The sequence below is a fragment of the Vanacampus margaritifer genome, chromosome 20 (genome assembly GCF_051991255.1).
Source record: "Vanacampus margaritifer isolate UIUO_Vmar chromosome 20, RoL_Vmar_1.0, whole genome shotgun sequence".
NCBI classification, from domain to species: domain Eukaryota; kingdom Metazoa; phylum Chordata; class Actinopteri; order Syngnathiformes; family Syngnathidae; genus Vanacampus; species Vanacampus margaritifer.
In genome coordinates this window covers 3519919-3542590 of record NC_135451.1, presented here as the reverse complement: position 1 = coordinate 3542590, position 22672 = coordinate 3519919, and the positions used below count along the sequence as shown (strand labels likewise).

The window sequence follows — 22672 nt, the reverse complement described above, 5'->3', positions numbered from 1 at the left end:
AATGTACAGTGAAGCATAGAAGCTGCTTAACAGTAACCTATGAATGTAATTGACGACGCCTAAAACCTCTAAACGCATTTTTCCCACCTTCTCTGCAGTATAGTAAATTGGCGCAATATAAACAGAGGTCAATTTTATTTTTCTCCTTGATTGGTGGCAAAAATTGTTGTACGCAGTTCAACAAGTTGAGGAAGAGGAGCTGACAGGACAAGATAATGAAAATGGAGGGAAAAGAGAGGGGGAGAGGACAAGGACAAGCAAGACCGGGGTCGTGGGAAGGGTAAAATAAAGGAGAAAGTAGTAAAACGGTGTGTGTTAGTGTTGTCATGATGCCTCCCTGCAGGCCTGGACACAATCCCACAGCTGTGCTTCTCTCTAACTGATTCAATACACACACACACACGCACAGAATATTTACATTCTCAACCAAGCTGACCTCCCAATGAACCCCGGCAAGGAGACTCCTCACAGGCGACGCACTATACCCAACGTGGCCCACCCCCTCATAAACATACAAACACACACACGTACACATAAAAGACAGACTGGAGAGGAAGGTGCAGAGAAAGCAGCACACGCGCACACACTCTCTCACTCGCTAACCAAACAGAAGCTGTCACGGCACGGTCAAATCCCTTTAACTTGGCGCCGACACGCAATTAACAACACAAGAGGCCAAACGCAAATGAGAGCGTGGTTATGTGCTTATGTGACGCTGCGTACCGCCATTGTCCGTCCTCTTCAAGGCGCCATCTTTGTGGGGACACAGCTCACATCTCTGTGGATAAACGAGAAGACATAATGGTGACCGGACTGATCATATCATGACAATTTTCTGTTACAAAAGCATGTGCAATGTATTTTTCCGTTCCATGTCAAAGTTCACACCTCGCCGACAAAAAAAGTTATAAATCACCCCTGCTTTCCAAATATCCTTATGGTGCTATGGCTATTTCAGGAGCTTTACAGGTACTGATTTTTTTTGCCACAGGCAACAGTCAGTTGGTGACAGAGTTATAAAATTGAAAAAAATAATAATAATTTGGTAATATCAGAAAGCAGTTTAAGTAGATCACAATTAAATGCATTGACGCCTGTGCTTGTGGGCACTACTTTTTCATTGGTTCAGCTGCTTTTTCTTCGTGTCTGCAATGGGGTAGATGCCACGGACTTCCGACTTCCGGGTTTTACAAATCAGCGTTGTTTTTCGGCCATGGCCGCGTTCCAACACTCGCAACCCCACCCCTGTGCCCCCCAACCGCGCACTCCCGCGGCATCTCAACTCTCTGAAATGCTTCAGAAAACTGAGACAGACACACTACATACACACTCTGACCCATTGACGGGAACGCGCAACAGAGGGGCACGAAGGTGGAAGCGCAAAAAACTGGGATGCGGCCCACACGTCGCAAACAGGAAACGGAAACAAAGCTGATGTGTGAAAACCAGGAAGTTGGAAGTCCCGCCTCCTCCGTGGCACACACCCCTTGGCACTCAAAACACAATTTGGTGCTCAAAATCTATACTTATGTGCTTGTAATTGTGACACAAATTTAGTGACACACTGTAGTCCAGGGGTGGGCAAACTCGGTCCTCGAGGGCCGGAGTCCTGCAGGTTTTGGAGGTTTCCCTCTTCCAACACAAGCTGATTCCAATCAACAGGATTGTCATAAGGCTTATGCAGAGCTTGCTGATGAGCTAATCATATACGAGCTGTGTTGGAGAAGGGAAACTTCCAAAACCTCGAGGACTGAGTTTTCCCACCACTGCTGTAGTCTCTCCCTACAACAGGCTGACTTTTTTCTATACGACATTTTAACGAAGGCATTTTGTATTGATATCGATCACATGTCTATGCAATAAGTACTGATATTGAATTATCGCATGATTCCAATTTGTACATGCCATCCCATTCATTTTCTATTTCCTTATTAATTTGGGTTGCACATGAGCTGGACTATCCCAACTGACCTTGGGCGCGAGGCAGTGTGCTCTGGACTGGTTGGTAGCCAATCACAGGGCGTAAACAAACAAGCAATCTAAAATGCAAATTTTTGAAATGTAGAAGGAAGAGAAAAGGAAGGAGAGCCAAGAGAAAACCCAGACAAGCGCAGGAGAACTCCTCACAGGAAAAGCCCGGTTTCAAACCACCAAGCCCAGAACTTAGATGCAGACGTGCTAACCACTCGAACAATGTACCGCAGGAAGCTAACTTGCCCATGTAAATTTCTTTAATTATCTTTTGATATTAATAATATATTGACACTGTTCTAAGCAACCAGAACACAGATTTGTTTAGCTATATCTGGTTCCATTTCCAGCTCTGTGGTCATCCTATTTTCCCATTTGCCATCACTGGCACCCTTCTGTGGTTGCATCATATAAAATGACAAAAAAGGACAAAACTTACTCATTAGTTCTTCATGGAGCCTCAGTCTCACACGATATTCTAAACTCGTGTGCGATGCTGTGCATGCCGCAGTTCAAACTCTGTATTTGTGCTGTTTTACTATTGTATTCATGTGCAATCTTAAATCTGGATCCATTCAAACTGTAAACAGCTATACTAAGTCTATCTATGCTTGACACAGTCTTGAGATTGTGAAGAAGACTTTATTGTTTGCCAAGGTCAAATTAAGTTGAAACTTCTACTTCCACTGATGGGACACAGAAACAAGAGACCCTGGTTATATGCCTATAATCTCCTATCAATGCTTGTCACACATATTTAATTAGACGCGTGACACTTGACAGTAATTGGTGCTGAGCGGATCTGCCAGACGTGGTGCTTAAAATATGTTAATGACTATGACAAAAAGTGTTCTTCAAATAAGTGGTTATTTGGGGAAAATCTATTTGTTTCAGGTTACATTTTTCTTTTTTTCCTTTTATTTAACCTTTATTGAACCAGGTAAAAATGTTTGAGAACTAATTGTCACTTTACAAAATGACCCTACTTATAAGAGTAGAGCAGCATTCAGAGAGTTAAAACCCTCAGCTAGGCGTACCAATCAACAACAGTGCACGTCATCAAAGCACCCACTATCTGCACAATGGCTTTAGCTGTGTCATAAGAATCAATGAATTTTAGATTGAACAATTCATGACAAGTTCCAATGTGACATTTTAACATATATAGCAATGTTCATTGGAATATTTGTCCTACCCAATTGCTATGGATTGTGGAAATAGGTATATATATATATTTTTTAAATTAATTATTTGACTGCCAACCATTTTCAGAAAAGAGAACATGTGGGTTCCAGCTGATTTAGAGCATTTTGACTAATCTTTCAAGGTCCACAGAAAATTTTGTTTATTTTCATCAGAAAAAAAAGTTTGTTTCTACCTTATTCAATTTTTCAATAATCAACAATAGAAAATAGGTTAGTTTCACCCAAATGCTCTGTTTTGGACCAAAATACGTAGAAATCAAGCTTTTTGTGAAATGATATTATTTCATGCACTCTAGTGAATTTGACACTTTTTTTTCCATGAATGATGCCACAAACACCTAAACAGTGCTTTACTTCTATAAAACACTACCACCAACAATGAAAGTGTTTTTTGATAGCAAAATAAGTTTATTTACATTCAACAGTATAACAATTTGACAAAACAATTTGTTAAACTATTTACAAATGTGTGCAACTGTGCATGTGCGGTGTGTGTATGTGTTACTATTTACAATTGTGTGGATGTTTCAACTATACCATTTTTCTTTTTGTGTGGTATATTGTGTAACACTCCCCTGCGTCCAAGGGGACGCAGCAGGATTTGCACCACAGATTAGTTTCACTGCGATTGCCACTTCGCGTGCAGACCCTACACTTTCACTTTCTTTTTTTTCCGGGGAGTAACAGGCATGTACTGCAGTGTGTGTTTGGCCATGTTGCCATCAAGTCTACTCTCAGGATCATGATACGGTGACCTTGTGTTACATCTGGCTTCCTCATGCCCTTCAGTTCCTATACCTGCAACAACTTCCTACTCCTCTTCCTCCTCCTCCTCCTTGTCTTGTGGTAACAGCCACCCTCTCACCACCTGCCGGATAAACTCCAAAAAGTGGTGGGACTTCCCAGGATTTTTTGTTTTGTGCAGGATATATGCATTGAACATGCATATTTGAAATAAAAAGGCAACAAATTTTTTGTGCCATTACAATGTTTTCCGCGTGAATGGGTGGGGTGGTAAGAGATGTTCTGATCCATCTTATCCACTCCATTTATGGTGGCATGGTAGTCCAGAACCAGTGTCTTCTCCGTGATCAGACTGTACCCACTCCTCCGATGAATATGCATTGGACTCAGGGTACTCTTCATCGTCCGATTGAACGTCCGCCTGTGCAGAAGTGCTCGGTTGTGCACCACGTTTTCCGGCGAAAGCATCGCTCGCCGGTGAGGCTTTACGACGCGGTCGAAGCCACCGCGGAGTCAACCTCGGAATCACCATCATCATCATCAATGTGCTCTTTAGCACTGGTTTTGATGTTTTTCGTCTTTGAAAAAAATGCTCAAGCGTGAGCTGCTTGCAACCGGTCGCCATTTTCGCTACCTCAGCTATTCTCCTCTCAACACTCTAGCTCTACCTCACTTCTTCTACTACTGACTCCTACCCGATCTTGTCCAAAAAGAGTAATCGCTGCCATCTAGTGCCCATAAATAGTCATTATACTAACTCGATCTGCTTGATACTTTGAGCACAGCTAGCCAAGGCTTTCCTCCACCCGTTTCCATTAAAAAACATAGTTAACGTCTTTTAGCGTTTTTGGCGGCACTCATTTGGATTTTACTAAACGTTATTAAACGTTTTGGGCGGTCAAAGAGTTAAGATACATTTGTTTTGTTATTCCAGTAAATCCAGCATAAATGAGGTGTCAGATCGAATGAAAGACTCACCACGCGGGCCGCTCTCTCCTGAGATTCACACTTTCTGCAGAACCATGGACCAGTGGGCACCTGTACAATGCCATAGCAGGCTACAGAGAGACAAAAACAAAGCACAATCAACAATTGGAATCACACAAAAATACAATTACATTTTACCAAGAAGCATTCCCACAAACCCTTTCCCACATTTGCGCTTAACAATTTAACTCTTAAAGATCAAAAACATTATATCAGTCAACGTGTTGATGTGATTTCCAAAGCTGCATTTTGGTCATGTAGTAAAGTCACAGTAGCCTATGATCCACTGTTATGTAACGGCTACATTTGCCGTGAGACGGTGGCCGATCGCGTCACAAAAGGGTCACCGGCAAGATGGTTATGTCTGTGTCATTGAGCCGCCGCTTCATCGATCCATAAAAATATGTCATTCATTGAAAGCAGTCCATGGTGCAAAAAAGGAGAGGACAACGAACGGCTGCACTGGAGAAGTAACCAAGCTCATTGCAGGGTGCCATACTGCAAGTCAGAAGTGGGCAATTATTATTTTCAAATGACCCATGAACACAAAAAAAAAAGTTTTTTTTGTTTTTTTAAGTCCACTAAACGTTGAGTTGAATTTTGTGGACATAAATGCCTATTGTTCCTTATCTTCTGTACAGTGTAATCGCGATTAGGTTTAGCCGCGAATAAACTCAAATCACTTACTTATTTTACTTTTCCTGAAAATCACTTCATAGACCAACATATGAAAAATCAAATGTTATTAAAATATTAAATGGTAAATGGAATGCACTTAAATAGCACTTTATCTTCATATGTTTACTAATAAGCCTGACGTATTGTCTCATTCATTCTTACATACTGTAAAACGTGGCTCTTGTACAGTTCATTTCCGCTCTCAACATTGTAAAAGCCAAAGTGTTTCCACACGCCTGCTTTCAAATTACAAGCAGCTTTTTGGATCTCATAGCGAGGTGGGAGGCAGTCATCCATGTTAGTTTTCATCTGCGCGTGGCGCGTATGTCAGTGTGTACGCTTCCCAAAGTATCTTGGATATGACGGGTAAAACTCTTCTTGGTTACGCATTATTTAGAACGTTCTGTATTACCTTAATTAAAACATTTTCATAATCGAAAGTTGGACGTTTGTGGGGATCAATTCAAATTCCTCCACATCTGAATCACGATGCATCTAAGAAACGGAAATGTTTCCCACCCCTAATAAACACTTTAGTATCTGGAAAGATATGTTTACAGGAAAACACAATTGTGATAGAGACACATGTTCTAATCCTCTAATTAGCACGATATCTACTGGATTCCAGTAGAGCTCCACTCATGACTTTAGGACAGTTAGTTACATCAAGTTACAGTGAAGATGGGGGTGCCATTTATAGATGTTGGCTATATAGCTAACATCTAAAAATGTTTAGATTATCTCTGATCTGACCAGATCCTATAATCCAAATCCAAAACACTAGCTATAATCCAGATTTCGGAGTACTACGTGGCCCCCAAGGTTAAAATAAAGAACCTTGGTGAACAGGCATGGCAAGGGAAAACTCCAAAAGAAATTGTATTTTTTTTTTAACTCTTTGACTGCCAAAAACGTTAAATAACGTTTAGTAAAATTCTACGGAGGAGCGCCAAAGACGTTCACCAAGTTTGTTTTTTTTGGAAACGGGTGGAGGAAAGCCTTGGCCAGCTGTGCTGAAAGTATCAAGCAGATCTAGTTAGTATAATGCCTATTTTTGGGCACTAGATGGCAGCGATGACTCTCTTTGGACAAGATTTGGTAGGCGTCAGTAGAAGACGTGAGGCGGAGCTAGAGTGTTGAGGGGACAATGGCTGAGGAAGCGAAAATGGCGACCGGTTGCAAGCATCTCACACTTGAGCATTTTTTTCAAAGACGAAAAGCATCGACCAATGCTAAAGAGCACATTGATGATGATGATGATGATGATGATGATAATGATGATGGTGACTCCGAGGTTGACGCCGAAGTTGGAAGCGTTGGTGCGGCGGCTATGATCACGTCATAAAGCCTCACCGGCTAGCGATGCTAACGCTGGAAAACGTGGAGCACAACCGAGCACTTCTGCTCAGGCGGACGTTCAATCGGACGACGAGTCCAATGCATATTCATCGGAGGAGTGGGTACAGTCTGATCACGGAGAAGACACTGGTTCTGGACTACGATGTCACCATGAATGGAGTGGATACGATGGATCAGAATATCTCTTACCACCTGGTATAGGAACAGAAGGACATGAGGAAGCCAGACGTAACACCACCGTAACGTCACCGTATCATGATCCTGAGAGTAGACTTGATGGCAACATGGCCAAACACACACTGCAGTATATACTTGCTATTCACCGGAAAAAACGGCCGGCAAGAAAGTGTAGCGTCTGCACGCGAAGGGGCAATTGCAGTCAAACTAATCTGTTGTGCAAATCCTGCTGCGTCCCCTTGCACGCAGGGGAGTGTTACAAAAAGAAAAACTGTATTTGAAACATCCACACAATTGTAAATAGTACCACGGTTGCACACATTTGTAAATAGTTTGCCAAATTGTTTTGTCAAATTGTTACACTGTTGAATGTAAATAAACGTATTTTGCTATCAAAAAACTTTTTCATTGTTGGTGGTAGTGTTTTACAGAAGTAAAGCACTGTTTAGGTGTTTGTGGCATCATTCATGGAAAAAAAAAAGGTGTCAAATTCACTAGAGTGCATGAAATAATATTGTTTCACAAAAAGCTTGATTTCTCCATATTTTGTTTCAAAACAGCATTTGGGTGAAACTAACCATTTTCTATTGTTGATTACTGAAAAACAGAATAAGGTAGAAACAAACTTTTTTTTCTGATGAAAGATGAGAGTTCAATCTTTCATTTGGTAGTATGTGTGTTTCCATAGTCCAAACAAAATTTTCTGTGGACCTTGAAAGATCAGTCAAAATGGTTAAATCCGCTGGCACCCACGGCATCCCTTTTCTGAAAACGTCTGGCAGTCAAAGAGTTAACTGTAGGAGCTAACTTCTTATTGAATGATTGAATTGATAATTGAATTCAAAATGTTACTTTAAATATTGAATATATCAGATTTTATAATTAAAATTGTAAATTATACAAGTAAAATTAAAGCTCTTAACTCCAATTCTAAGAGAAAGCTTTACATTAGCATAAAATCCCATTTCAGAGTAGTGCGGAATGAACTAGTCCATGATTGTAATGAACAACAGAAATCTCTGTTCCACGCCAAATTCTCAATTTACAGACCATAGCAGCTCCTGCAATGTTGTCAATATTTAAATCTTGCCAAACTGCCAACACCATCCCTGTCGCTGACCCGACGGCAGATTCACATTTATGATATCTATTAGTTTCAGCAGCAGCCAACTTTTGTTGTAACAGTCTAGTGATCTGATGTAGTCTGATGTAATGTGCATCGCCTAGAAGCGACGTCACCGAGCAGTGCTTTGTTTTGGTTGACACTACAGTGCCTATTATTTTTGTCAATCACCTCACCCTGTGACGGGAATATAAAGGGTACTCTGCCAATGCGACATCAAGCGTGGGCCAACACAAGTCTTGTTTGTACCCCAACTGAGGGACTGTACACTTCAAATACAGTTGTCTAACACTTTTAAAATTAATCTGTACTATTTAACGGGAAGAAGCACAGAGTGAAGTTATAAGGCCTCTTTATACTCATGTAGTTGGCCACCTCGCTGACATCACTGCAGCAACGCTGAGCACAGTTTCCCTTCATACTTGCGCGTAACCCACATGCGTTGTTTTGAAATGGTGCCGCACTTTCACTCAGAGTCGAAGGTGTCGCTGGAACACGACAGGGTGGTTTCCTCTGCGTTTTATGGCCACTTCCAGGGGGCTTGCTGTCATCATTAAAATAATGAAAATGACATTACAGTGTCTAAGGGTTTAGCCTGTGAATGTCACATGACCGAAACGCAGAAAAAAGGTGAGCCATGATTGGTCACACTTGATCCTTTAGGCATTGTGATGTAATTTTCAGTCAACAGCAGGTGGCAAAATGGCCGTGCCCTGAGCGGATGGATATTGCTGCTTAATTCATATTCCACAAATGCAATATTAATCAGAATGTCGTGTTTAGACGAGTGGGGGGACACAGAATACATTACTGTAAAGAATTTTTTGACTTGAATTCACCTTTAAAGCCTAGATACACCAATCCGACGTCGGCCAAATGTGACCGATGCCTACCCCCGTTGGCGTCGGCCCAGACGTTGGCACATCGCATAGAAAAATGACGAAAATACACACCACACCGACTATTACGTACCTTCAGCGCATGCGCGAGAAGTAATTCCCCTCCATACCATCGGCGGCGGTAGTCATTATTCCTAAAGGCAACTTAGCAACGTCTTTACGGAGGCGGGATATAAAAACATAAACAACTCATACCGATGTTGACAGCGGCGCCGGGGTAAACGCTGCGGCCAGCTGGTGAAGCGAAAACGGGCACTGGAACAAGCTTCGTCCCCTTCTCGTTCCCGAACGCATGGATGTACTCCGTTGTGGCGTATTCTGGACCCTGTTGACTCCTGACTGCTACCGATCGTCGGTTCACCAAAAAAGCTTTGGCCGTGCTCCCCTCCGCGTTTTGGGCGCGGTGCCGACCTCCAGCTTCTGAAGGTGCTTCCTCGAGACCGCCGAACGGAAGGACCATACACCCCTGCTGCTCCCACAAGGATCGTGCTGTTAAATGCGCGGTCATTGACAAACAAAATGCTTATTTTGAGGGAGTTTTTCCTTTCCAACAACTTGGATTTCCACTGCCTGGACTGTCGCTGGTGAGTCCACAGTTATGATTGAATTACTACCGCCTGGCTGTGCTTACTTGGATGCTCCGAGGACGTCAGGCCGAGGTGGAGGAACGGCGACTATTTAAAAAACAAAAAAAATGATGTCTATTTACCACATCGATCGCAGCTTTGAAGCCACCTTCTTTGAAGTTGTCCAAACTGTCACTGTGCTGTGTCATTTACCAACCTCCAAAATACAATAAGGACTTTTTAAACGACTTTGCAAATCTTCTTGCCGAAATCATGCTGAAATATGATCATATACTCTTTATGAGGAACTTTAATATTCACGTGGGCTGTCCTGAAAAACCATTACGTTGAGTGGAGTAGTGTTTATCCGCGTTGTCACATGCTTTTCTAGCCACATGCGCTGATTCGCTAATTAAGCCAATCACAGTGATCAAATGCCCTCGACACCGATTTAACATGTCGAATTTGCTAAAAAAGCACCCTCCCACCCCGACGTATTCCAACTCGATTCGACTCCACGGCAGTAATTTATACACTGATCAGTCGCCCCGCATGTCGTCGGCCCAACGCTGTCCGAGTCCCGACGTCAGATTGGTGTATCTTGGCCTTTAAATATCTCTTCAAATCCCAGGCTAGTAGAGCCGTCACTAACAATCGTACAATCGGCTATTCTATTGATTATTTCATCGATTAATCGGACCGTCCGTCAACAACAAATGTCCTTGTGTTTACACAAAAGTGACCAAAAATTGGTTCCGGGTGCTGCAAATATGATTTTGAAATGATAAATTAGAGTTTTGAGGAAAAGAAATTTGTGTCGACCAATTTTTTTTAGGTCGAATAAGCCTTTTCCCCCCCAGCTTTGCATTCTCAATTTCACAGCAAAACTTTACAACAAAAGAGCATGACGTTAAAGAATTATGTTTCCTTACTTATACAGAATGTTTCATTGTACATACCTCAATTATTTGACAGTCGTATAGAGTAGGGCCTAGCAGTTTATCGGATTCAAATCGACATTGCAATGTAGTAGAATGTCATTTTAAATCACAAAGACTGCATTTTGATTGGGTTTTTAAAAAAATCTATTCATTTTGTTTGGTCGTAACGCATTACCTTTCATATATATGCATATTTTAGTCATTTATTTATATAGTGTCTAGATAAATTCAGTGCAAAAGAAGTACAGTCCACATGTTTACATATCTTTCATGAAACATGAACTGTTAAAAGTGAAAGCCACGGATATGTTTGTATTAATTTGTAATTTGATTTATAGCTTACTTACTTCTGTTCATGCTACACTTGTTTGGTAGAATCTTGTTAAGTTGTCGTGAATGCTTAAAGGTCTGCAAGTCAAAAAGTTTTGTGAGTTATAACAATAAGTGAAGCAGATACTTTCATATTAAATTCATGGTTTATTTGCCTTAATTTTGGTGTAAAAGTATAACAACTTTGATATTTATTTATTGTAAGACAGATAAATTGGTTGCTAGTATTTGTTAAAAAGAGGACATTGAAAAAGTACTTACATATTAAATTGCAATGAAAATACTGAAGGGCAAAACACTGCAAATAGATTTTTTTTTCTAAATTGTTCAATTGTTCATTGTTGTAGAGGTAAGCGCCTGTTGGAAGTTTCTTCATGCCAAGTGGGCCTCCCACATGGTTAGTAGCAGCGTTTGTAAACACAGCTAAAATCCACCTTCACCGGCTCACCCAAGTTTGTCATGATGACATTTTGACAGTTTTACGCTTCTCTCTTCTTTGTGTCAAAAACCCTGGTACGGATATTTGGCACCGAGGAACGTTACGACTGTCGGCTTACATCATCTTATTTGACAAATACGACCCAGCTAACGCAGTTGCGTTGTCGTGCCCTCAAGCTTGGCCTTGGGAGCTGGACGCTCCATAACCTTGCACCGGGCTAACTTAGCTTGGACGCTAACGGCTAACCACCAGTTTAGCAGAAAGCGACGAGCTTACCTTGGTGCACGGCGACGTTGCAGCCGTGTCCGTCGCAGTATACCAGCGGGTTCTCCGCCCAGCCTCTCTCGTCTGAGCAAACACAACACCCTCCAATCATCTCCTTCATGTTACTCGTCGACAACTCTGTGTCCACCAGCAGACAACGCTCTCCGGAGACCATCTACGAAGAAATTGAACATGCGGAGCAATACGACAGGAAGACGAGTCAAATCCTTCGCTTAACGCGTCACTCGGTCCTCCACTATGCTGCGTTGGGTCCCACTCAGCCGAAATTCCATGTTTTAAACGTGTTGGCGTGCTTTCTTGACGCGATATTTTAAACCAAAACAACCACTTCACGACGCTATGTTGAGGTTAAAGGGGGGTGTCCTCCAAGGGGAGCCGGAAGTACGTCATGACGTAAGGCGCGCTAGCGTACGTGTAGTATGCCACGAAGTAAAAGATTGGCGCATGAGCACAATGCTATTTCCCAAAACACCAGACATTTGCAAATGTATTTTGGACAATATCTTTTGTAATTTTGAGCTTTGCTTATCGAATGTTTTGTTTGGATTTTTGAACTATGACAATTCATTTGAAAAATAATATTATTTGATTAATCTTTTAATTTATCTTGCTTGTTTTTGAAAGAGATGGATGTATATTTACAGTCCATCACTACTTCCAAAAATAAGAAGGCTTTCAATACCTTAAATTTGTGTTCTCATTTTGGTATTTTTAATATTTTAATATTAATAGACCCCTGGCATGTTTTTTATTTTATTTTATTTTTATTTCCTTTACTATTATTGTGAGATTGCTGTGTACTGTGATAATGTGTGTTTGCTTAATGTTTGCCATGTTTGGCTTTTGATTTCAATTTGTTAAATAAAGCAATAATAAAAAAACACCAATGAAAATTTATTTTTACAGTATTCTCTTAACTTATTTACATTCATTATTAGTGGCATAAGCATAGATGGACTGTGATCCTGTGCTGATTTGCTTTAAATTGTTAAAACTGATATGTAAAGCAATGCAAAGGAAATTAATCATTTTTAACCTTAAAAAGTGGGGTGGTTTTAAATTTTGAAGTCTACTAATACATTCATTCGATTATATAGTATACCGGGTGCACAGTGCATTAATTTAATACAAACTGAATGTAAAGAAAGCCTTTATTGTATATGGTATTGAGAAAACAAAATGAGACACCGAATAAACTGCTGTGGTTTAGTAAACATAAACAGCTTACATTTACATTTTCGGTTGAACTTGGACCAAGTGGACCAAGAAGCAAACGCAAATCAATACAACATAATAACAGGACTCTAACAGGTGTATTAATTACATAATATCATGTTATTCATCCATTTTCTTTACGCTTTTCCTCATGCAGAGGAAACACATACATTTATCAGTTGCTCAAATAACTATCATTATTTTACATATTGACTTTATTCTTAAACTTTATTCTAATTATATTTAATTTAAAACAACATAGTTGTTTGACCTAAACTTTAAATTTTGATAATCTTAGCTTTACTGTTATTAAAATCAATATGTAAAAATACATCTAATTTACAGTTCGTTTCGCATTTATAGAGAACATTTTATGAATAATCCATTGGTTTATCAATAATTTCATATGGCTTTCTTTTCAGCTTTTAATTAGATAAAATATTGTGCATATTTTTACTTCATGACATTTCTTTATGAACAGGATTACTAAAGGAATGAGAAATGTATGCACACAATACAAGCCAGAGTAATTTGAACAGCCTTATAAGAATTATTACATCTGATACTTACTAAACATTAAGTGATTTAAAAAAAAAAAAACGGGTTTTGTTTTGACAGCATCCACATGCTGTTGCCAAGGATGCTCCAAAACACACACACACAAGCACACTCACACGCGCGCGTGCGCACACACATGCACGCACGCACGTACACAAGCATCGTGTAAGCTATTCCAAGCACTCAGCTGCTGCTTACGTCACCGATTCCTCAGAGCGAGCTCCTGCTCCCCGTTTCCAGAGAAACGTAATGACTTGCCAATAATGCGCAAGAGCACACGAGCGTCCTCCGTGTAATATGGTGAGAGAGAGGTCCCTGGGAGTGCCTGGCCATTGTTTGCTTTAATTTCAAATTGCTCAAATGCTCCAGTCGACACTGGGCACTCCACTAAAAGGGGTAGGGGGGATGGGGAGCAAGGAAAAGGTGGTGGTTGGGGGGGGGGGGGGTCGAAAAAGAAAAAAGTGAATTGTGTGTGCGTGGCAGGGGAAAACCTATTAGGCGTAGAGAACAAAGGGAGGCATTTGAGGGAGCAGTGGTTGTGAAGGGGCCTATAGAACTATCGAAACACTGAAAATTATAAATACCGTTTGTTTGTTTGTTTTTTTTGTTTGTTTTTTTTTTGTTTGTTTGTTTTTGTTTTTGTTGCTACTTGCATTGATTAAATACAAGTCCGCCCAAATAATCTGTAATGTTCCTCAGTTTGCAAAAGGGATGTTTCGTTCCAAAATGTTGGCTGCTCCATTGCTGACCTATAAAATTGGACATATTCACGTATGATAACCAATTAAGTCGCCCTTTTAAAGCTACACGTCAAGAGTTGTTCACACGACTGCAAAATTGGGGAAAGGGAATATCTCTGGATATATAATAGAAAGCTGCTGTCAAAGCTATAATTTCTAACTGCAACGACGATTTTGCAAAATATAATATAGGCCTAATTGTTATGTTCTAAGCAAGGCTACATACAAACACATCATTCTGACTTGATGGAGCCAGTACATTTGGGTATATTTTTACTTTGATATACCTTTAAATTTCAAATAATGCTTTTTCTTTGTTTCTTTTACAATAAATCCATATAACCTATTTGTAAAATCACACCTTAATTTTGTCGTGCGCGTGTGTGCGCGCATGTGTGCACGTGTACACGCATTTGCGGGTGTGCGCGCGCGTACGTGCACGCGCGCGTGTGGTTTGCTGCGAGAACTCAGCCGAAGAAGACGGAATGTTTTCACAGTTTGACCTCATAAGCCTCAACAAATTATAGTGACAGCCGAGAGTAGGACGTGTATTTTGTCGCACTTGTATTCACAAACAGATGCATGTGCTTATTTTAAAATCAATGTTTTAATGAGTTAAATTCATGTTACCATGCATGCAATGTTAAATAACGCCAAACATCTTCGTCAAAATTAAAACCAATAAATCACTCTTTTATCTTTTTATTTTTAGGTTTTATATAGTTGAGCTTTTGTCTTAATGTTCGATTGACTAGAAAGCACTATAAGAGGGCTGTTGAACATTGGATTGGATTAGCCTTTTCTACATAAGTCTTGTCATATCAATATCATTGCATTTTTTTTAATAGGAGACTGAAATGTATTTACATAATGCAACAATTGAGGTTCGTGTGATTTGCAATAATTTAGCAAGTTTGTACAAACTTCACGTGAAATTATAAATAAATAAATTGAACTAAAATTTATAAAATTACCAACAAAGTTTTCTGGATCCGAATTTTTCTTTCTGGGTCCCACCACGATTGGACCCATCCGTATACACCTACCGTCTTTTTTGTGGTCCAACACGACGGGGTGAAAGGTGAAAGCGAGCCCTCCCCCCACCACTGTCCGCACACACTTCAGGCTCGGATTGCATTTAAAATCACATTCTCCCTGGGTGGTGGGGGTGGAGTGGAATTCATTGTTTTGGCAGGGGGGCAGTGGCTTTGTGTCATAAAAAGTCTATGCTCTTACAAGTGCCCTCACCTCCTTGACCAGTCACCATTTTAGTCAATGTAAAATCAAATGTGCTGTGACTGCAGGCTGGCTATCAAATAGCCTACGTTTGGATTTATTGGTGTTATGTGCACATGTGGCAATAAAAATGTAACTTAAATTGTTAATCATACTTACATTTTGCAATTAAAAAATAAAAAGAAGAAAAAGCATAATGCTACAGACGATTGCTTAAAATTGCGGTAAACAGCACCTCAAAACGTCTCAAAGTCCAACCTGCGATCTCTGCCTTCAGCCAGCGGGGGTTTCGCTGTACTTTAGCCCAGGGATGAGCTCTCATTCTCAGCCAGTCATTCTCCCAACATCAGTGACAGGCACCGGAGGGAGGGATGCAACGCCATGTGACATTTGGTGCATATAAATCTGCATAACAAAGGGCCCCGCTTTTAAAAGTAATTACTTGGAAATTTTAAAGATTTTTGTCATGCATGTTTTTGTTTTTGTTTAGTTTTTTTCCTTAATGAAGTCCGATTAGATGATCGGCTATAGGAACAGGAGTAAAAATAGGATACACGCGTAGGCCTATGCCTATAAATACCAATATACAAAGTGGTGTGATTTAAGTGCCATGTCTAAAGAAAATAACACAATTTATCAGTTTGTGCAAACAGACGAAAAAAGGCAAAATAATGTGTTGCGATTTTAGCTGCATGGACCAACAACAATATTGCCGGATCAGCCGTGCACATATCCCATCATAATGTTTTTAAATGTATTGCGTGACTTTAATTTAATCCTAAAATTATTTTACAATTACCCTAATATTTTTTAGAAAGTGTCAATCCCGCAACCAGACGCATATGCACTTCCCATCTTTCAAGACGGGCTCAGCACAATTTGATCGGTTGTGTGAGCTATAAACTTATTCCCGCTGGTACCCGGTAACTAAATAACCCCCTCCTCATCCTCTCTGCATGCTTGATAATGTTGCACAATCTGCGTGTGCCAGAGAGAGCCCCGCGCATTTACGCACGCACGCACAAATTATAATCCAAAAGGAAGATTTTTGTGAGACACGTTTCTCGCTCAGTGTGCTAAATTTGTGAAAAATACCGCACACGCATTTTAATGTTGAATATTTTTTGAATGTCTATAAATTTTAGTCAGCACATATGACCTACAATTTGAGGTATAGCAGAAAAAAAAACATGTAACCTATAATAAAAATTGCGTGGCAACAGAACTGAGTAAGTGTAAATTAACTTCATTATTTTTACTTAGGTTATTTATCGAAATTTCCTGGAACCTCGATCCCTCATTCTGCTTTGCAGCCCGAATTAAGGGACATAGACGTAAGTAAACAAGTAAATAGGCTTATACAGAGCACGCATGCCCACTCTTGACTGCATGTGGATGGGCCCCATCATGCACCCCTCTGCGTGCATGTGGACTGCAATAGCCGCAGGGAGCATAACAAAAAAGACGGAAGATCAAGTGGGGATATGGGAGAAATCGGTCCAAACGGAAGCCCGCAGAGAGGCGAAGCCGCAAAGCATTGTGGGTGCCCACTTCAGGCTTCAACCTGCTTGCGCGCGTGTTGCAAGGTGGGCGCTCAATATCATCCTGAATGCGTGCGTGCATTTCGTGTTTGTGTGAAAATCATATGCATGTGTGTGTGTGTGTGTGTGTGTGTGTGTGTGTGTGTGTGTGTGTGTGTGTGCAAGCGTGTTATTTCAACTGTGAAAAAAGAAAAAGAAAAGAAGCTTGTTTATAGATGCAATTAATTATTTTCTCCAACAAGTTACCACATTTGCATTACCATTGATACGGGAACGTATTTTTTAAGACAATCGTGCATGACACGCAAACATGACGTCTACACTTTTATTTCCCTTTCACTTATTTTGCTGTGGCTATTTTTTAGAGATATTACAAATATGAGAAAGTTTTATTGCATTCAAAATTCCTGCTTGAACTCGTTGAACACACACAAACGCAGCACACACATACGGGTTTTGCTCCCTTTAAACACTTTTTAAAATGTACAAATTTATGTTTAATTTTAAGTTAATGCAGAAATCCTTGTAAGGTAAGTAGGTCAGTGCTGGAAGCTAAATCACATGCATGAAAAGCCAACATGCAGGAGGATTTAGGAACTAAATTGTGAAAAAGCAACTCTCGTCGTGTGTTTATTTTAATGTGAAACCAAAGTGAAAGCATTGTTTTGCAGTGGTGCAAAACGGCGATGTATTTTTATCGTCAAGCTCTCCCTCTCTTTAATATATATATATATATATATATATGATGGCAATGATTATGAGTGATTTACTGTATGCTATGGGCGATTGTAAAGTAGATGTGGGAGCCGGTGGGTGGGGTTGGAATATCATTTTTATTGCATCACCTGTCAAGAGCAGCCAATGGGCGTCGAGTCCGTGAACATTAATTGATGAAGGTGTCTCCCGACTGGTGCACCACCCCTTTGCTGTCATTTTATTTGTGCTGCTACAATAGCAGCTGCATTTTAGCTGCTTTTTTCTCTCTCACTCGCTCTCTCTCTCTCTTTTCCCCCTCCCTCCCCTTACACACAGCCCCCCTCCCTCCACTCGCTGTTTTATTCCTCTGGCTGAGGCAGTTGTGCACACCTTCCCCTCGCTTTGCTGCGGACCAGAGGGAAGTGGAGCCGGCAAAGGCAGGTAGCAGCAAGCAGCCCCCGGCTCAGTGGATGCGTCCGTCTCATTCCTCCACCATGCATGCCGGACTGTGTGTGCGCAGAGTGGACGCAACCGGCTCATTCCACCTGACAGTCGGCATGTCAAAATTTGGCGTGGAGGTATGAGCAGGATGTCCTGATTAATCCATTGCCGGGATTAGAGCATTTGGATCTGATCCACAAAACATGGGAGACCTGGAGTGTGGCTTTGAGGAAATGCAAGGAGTTAAATTGGGATACCTGCTCATCCAAGGCAAGCAAATGTTTGCTTTGTCTCAGGTCTTCACCGAGCTGCTCAAGAACATTCCACGCACCACCGTGCACAAGCGCATGGACCACCTGAACGTGAAGAAGCACCACTGTGACCTGGATGAGCTGCGCAAGCTCAAAGCAATAAACTCAATAGCTTTCCACGCAGCCAAGTGCACGCTTATATCGAGGGAGGACGTGGAGGCGCTTTACTTCTCCTGCAAGACGGAGCGAGTGTTGAAGTCCGCCAACAACAAAAGCAAAGCCACGTCGTGTCCCACTGGGGACGGCCTGGCGTCCGCGGGGCTCCTCCATGCGGACGCCGAGCTTTGGCGCAAAAAAGTTTGGTTCAGTTTGCACGGCGTGCAAGACAAAGCGCGCCGCGGAAGGAGAGAGCCCTGCGACTCCAAACTACCTCACTTTTACCACAAAACTCACGGACGAGATTACCGTTCAGCCACAAAATCCGCTCACAGACACTTTAAAAACTATGAAACCGCCAAATTGCAAGGGAATCGGGTGACTTTCAGCCAGAGGAACTCGTTTTTCCGAAGCGCTCCCTCAGCGGGGCTCCAGTCCGCCATGGCTGTTCAGTCCAGGCTGTCTCGCACAACCGGCGACTTTCATCACAAAAGGAAGAGGAGGCGCGAGGGGGGCGGCGGCAAGGACGGCGTAAGACACCCCTGGAGGAGTAGACACCACCAGCATGTCCCGCCGGTGCTGCTCGTTCAGCCCAAATCCTCCGCTTTTGGTGCCTTCCAGCTGAGACCGGATTTCTACCTTCAGCCTCATCATCTCGAAGCGAGCTTCGCGGAAAGCAGCGATACCGAGTCCAGTACCTACTCGGACCGGGCCTACCCCGACTCGGATTTCGGCTCCGGCTTCTCTACCAGCAGCAGCTCCGAGGAAGAAGAGGAAGATGAAGATGACACTCAGTCCGAGAGTACAGAGGTTAGCTCCGATGAGGAAGAGGAGGAAGAAAGCTCCTCTCATTCGGACTCCAGCTCGGTTTCCAGTCGGGTTTCGGTACAAAGTATCCGGTTTAGGCGGGCCCGGGTAGGGACTCTCGCCAAAACTCTTAACCCTATAAAGGCGCCTCTGGTTTTGCAGCCCACTTTTCACTACAAACAGCAGCAGCAGCATGACAATTCACAGCAGAGCCATGTTGCCACATCTAAAGCAGAGAGAGGACTGCACGAGAAATGTGAATTTAGGAATAACTCCGGATCAAAATTCCTTTCGGTTATTTTCACCGAGAACAGGCGTGACAAAACGAGTCCAAACACTGACTCAGTGGTTGAACGCGTCCGTTTTGAGCCACACGTGAACAATGCCCTCTATGCATCACGCAGGACATTGGCGTGTCCCATCAATAAACACTGCGGCCGGGACGAAGAAGCGAGATTCACCGGACAAAGGCTGCCCACGCCGCCCAAGAAAATAAAGACCGAGGCGGAGGAGCTTTCGGTGACGGCGTCCCCTAGTTCCGAGAACGGCTTCAAGGTTGCCAGGACGCCGGCCCTTGCTCTCCACAAAGTGAAATTAAAAGTGGAAGACTGTTGCGGTGAATATGAATACCAAAGCCAGGCCAGTGCACTGAAATTCAAAGTGCCAGCGATCAACACCGAATATTCCAGCAACACAGACGCACCAGTGGAAGTGAAACTCGCTGAGGAAACCCCCGACGTGGCCCCCGCGTGCCCCTTCAGCACGCACGGATATAAGAGCATTCCGGGCCGACTGGAGGAGGGGGAGACGAGGAGTAAAAAGTGCAGGGCTTTAGAGCTGGGTGGGAGATCCAGGCTTTCCAGGGCGCAATCAAAACAAGCCAGGGTCACCAGGGCGGCCTCCTCCTCCACCTCATCCACCTCCTCTCACCCCTACGAGGAAGGCTCCGCAGAGAATTTACCGAGCCGACGTAAACGCAGCAGTGCGAGCACTTCGACTTGGAGCGCCAAAATGCCTTTCAGCCTCATGGCAAACTTCCCATTTTCGCCGTCGCTGGTGGTTGGCAGCAACGGGGATCTATGCCCCGCGTACTCCCTCAACTCTCTGAGGGGTCCGGGGCCTCCCCCTCCGTCTCACCCCGTGTGGAATTGGCAGCCAGGCGGACACATTCTCCCTCCCCCACACGCTCACAGGACCGCGAAACATGCCCACTGAGCTGCGCGTAAAAACAAAACAAAAAACAAGCCGCTTGCATCTCAAAACCTCATCCAGTGAGCCCTCCCTTCCTGTAAATTTGTTGCAGTTGTATTCAAAGTTACGACAGGAGGAAATCAACACAGGAGGTTTCAGAAAAAGCCCGCTGTGAGGCCCCTCAAGTGGATTTATATATATATATATATATATATATATATATAAAACTACCAGCCCTAAGTTCTCATGAATTGACTTTTTCAAAAATATTTTATTTTATTTTATTTTTCTCGACCTGTTGGATTGTATTACGTGCCAGGGTGTCTCTGGTTGGTGCTTTCGCCTGAAAGAGCTAGGTTGGAAATAGAATCACGGCATTCCTTTAGACGAGGATGTACTATTTTAATCAAGCTTTGGTGAATTTAAAAGCATATATCAGGGTTATTCCATTATGTGCCACTCGTTTTCTACCCGAGCTGTTTCAGCTCATGATTAACATGCTAGCCACAACACCCAATATGTCTCAAGCCTTCAAATGTTATTAAAGTGGGTTTCGTAATGTCTTTCTATCACAGCTAAGCCTATATCAGCTTTGAGGAACATAAAGAATATGCTGGTTGTATAGGAGGATTTTAATGTATGTTTTTCTTGCGTGTGTGTGACGTTGTTTTCTTGGTTTAATTTCAGTGAATTATGCCCCGATAGACACAACATAAGCCTTATGTATAGAGACAATCAAAAGCAGTACGGGGAAAACACATTACATCATAAAAAAGGCTGAAATGAATCACTTGATCGACTCTATTTATATTTCAATGGATATACACGCGAGTACAGTACTCTTTTGCTACGACGCCTGCGCAGACGTTCACAACAAGTACATTGGAATATATGAGGTGGGGTATCCTTTAAGTGAAAAGAAAGGCCAGCCCAAAGGCTACTCAGAAACAAAGGGGACAAAGCACAAAAAAGTAAAATGCACTTTGTTACTGTTTGGGGTCCTAATGCGTCAGCCGTGGCTGCCTGATCAGAAATAACAATACAAATACGTTCATACACACAGAGGGTTAATTAATGCTTTTTTAAAACCAGAGACTTGCCGAATACACCCACGATATATGATTCAAAATTACCCTGCCTTTTATTCCAGAATTAAATCAGATATTAGGTTTCTATTTGTGAAACCATTCATCAGGGTTCGTTTAGAAGTCTGCTATTTCGCTTTGAGGGACACCAAAAACACCCTATTTTTAATGTAGCTTTATTTATCAAAACACCCATAAATGTAACCTATAAGCATCAATGAATGTAGTGACTCCAAGCTGTTTTTGTGTAGCTCGAATGAATTGTAGCTGTTAAGGCATCAGCACGCACACCTCTAAGCAACTAGGAAACACGTATAAATGACTGCGGTTGCACCTACACGTGTGCTGTGAGAAAGGATGTGTAAAATATTATAATTCAGGACAAGGTCCTGCTAATTGGCAGTTTTTTTTCTCTCTTGAAAGAGAAAGGGAGAGAGCAGATCCGGTGAATGGCTAGCACCCAGATAGGCACACTGGCTGAGAGTGACGTCAACTAAACTCAGCAAAAGGTGGCTCTCATTCAAATGATTGTTTTTAAATGGGGATTGTTTAAAAACTGCTTTAAATCAACATATGGTAAATGTTAAGCCGCGTGATTAAAGCAGGCAGTAGACATGTGAAGCCTCTGCTCACTGAGGGCCTCCTCATGAGCCCGGAGTGACAATTCAAACCTTGAGCCCTATTTCAGCCTGTAAACCGGCTATTTGAAAAAGCTCTGGCCCCGAGGTATGAGCAGGCCCACGTATGTATTAAAAAAAATGGTGGAAAATGGTGGAGTGGGGTGGGGGTAGTTTGTGGGGGGTTACACACAGTCGAGACAGGGGGTGGTGGCGGGTTGCTGTGTTGCAAGAGCAAAGCTTTCAAGCTTTAATCCGCATGTCAAAAGCATAGGCTGCACGGCACTGGAGGAAGAGGAATAGCCCGCGCCCAAATCGCCCCTAACACACACACGCACAACACACATTTTCTCACGCAGGGCCCACTATGCACGGCGGCGTGGACGGAGAGAGGGTGGTCATGGTCTGATAGCTCCGTGACACTGACGCTATCA

General features: G+C 42.3%; 2 protein-coding genes across 6 annotated transcripts in view; one reads left to right on the top strand and one right to left on the bottom strand.

Annotated features, from left to right (window-relative positions):
• mllt10 (MLLT10 histone lysine methyltransferase DOT1L cofactor) overlaps positions 1-12097 on the bottom strand; it is a 52319-nt gene extending 40222 nt beyond the window's left edge. For 3 of the 5 annotated variants that reach the window (XM_077554378.1, XM_077554380.1, XM_077554379.1), the window contains exons 1-3: positions 11696-12097; positions 4899-4978; positions 724-778 (exon numbers count right to left, since the gene is read on the bottom strand). In XM_077554378.1, the coding sequence (XP_077410504.1) occupies positions 724-778; positions 4899-4978; positions 11696-11858 (298 nt within the window). In that variant the 5' untranslated portion in view covers positions 11859-12097. The remainder of the gene's footprint in view (positions 1-723; positions 779-4898; positions 4979-11695) is intronic. The other 2 variants (XM_077554381.1, XM_077554382.1) reach the window with 2 other exon arrangements.
• A 5860-nt stretch (positions 12098-17957) lies between these two features.
• skida1 (SKI/DACH domain containing 1) lies at positions 17958-22369 on the top strand. Its single transcript, XM_077553715.1, has one exon. It carries the CDS (start codon positions 18335-18337, stop codon positions 20558-20560), a length of 2226 nt encoding a protein of 741 aa, XP_077409841.1. The 5' UTR covers positions 17958-18334; the 3' UTR covers positions 20561-22369.
• The last annotated feature ends 303 nt before the right edge of the window (positions 22370-22672 follow it).

Coding starts and splice junctions, on each gene's coding strand:
- skida1 (XM_077553715.1), top strand. CDS start 18,335: ATGGGAGACCTGGAGTGTGGCTTTGAGGAAATGCAAGGAGTTAAATTG.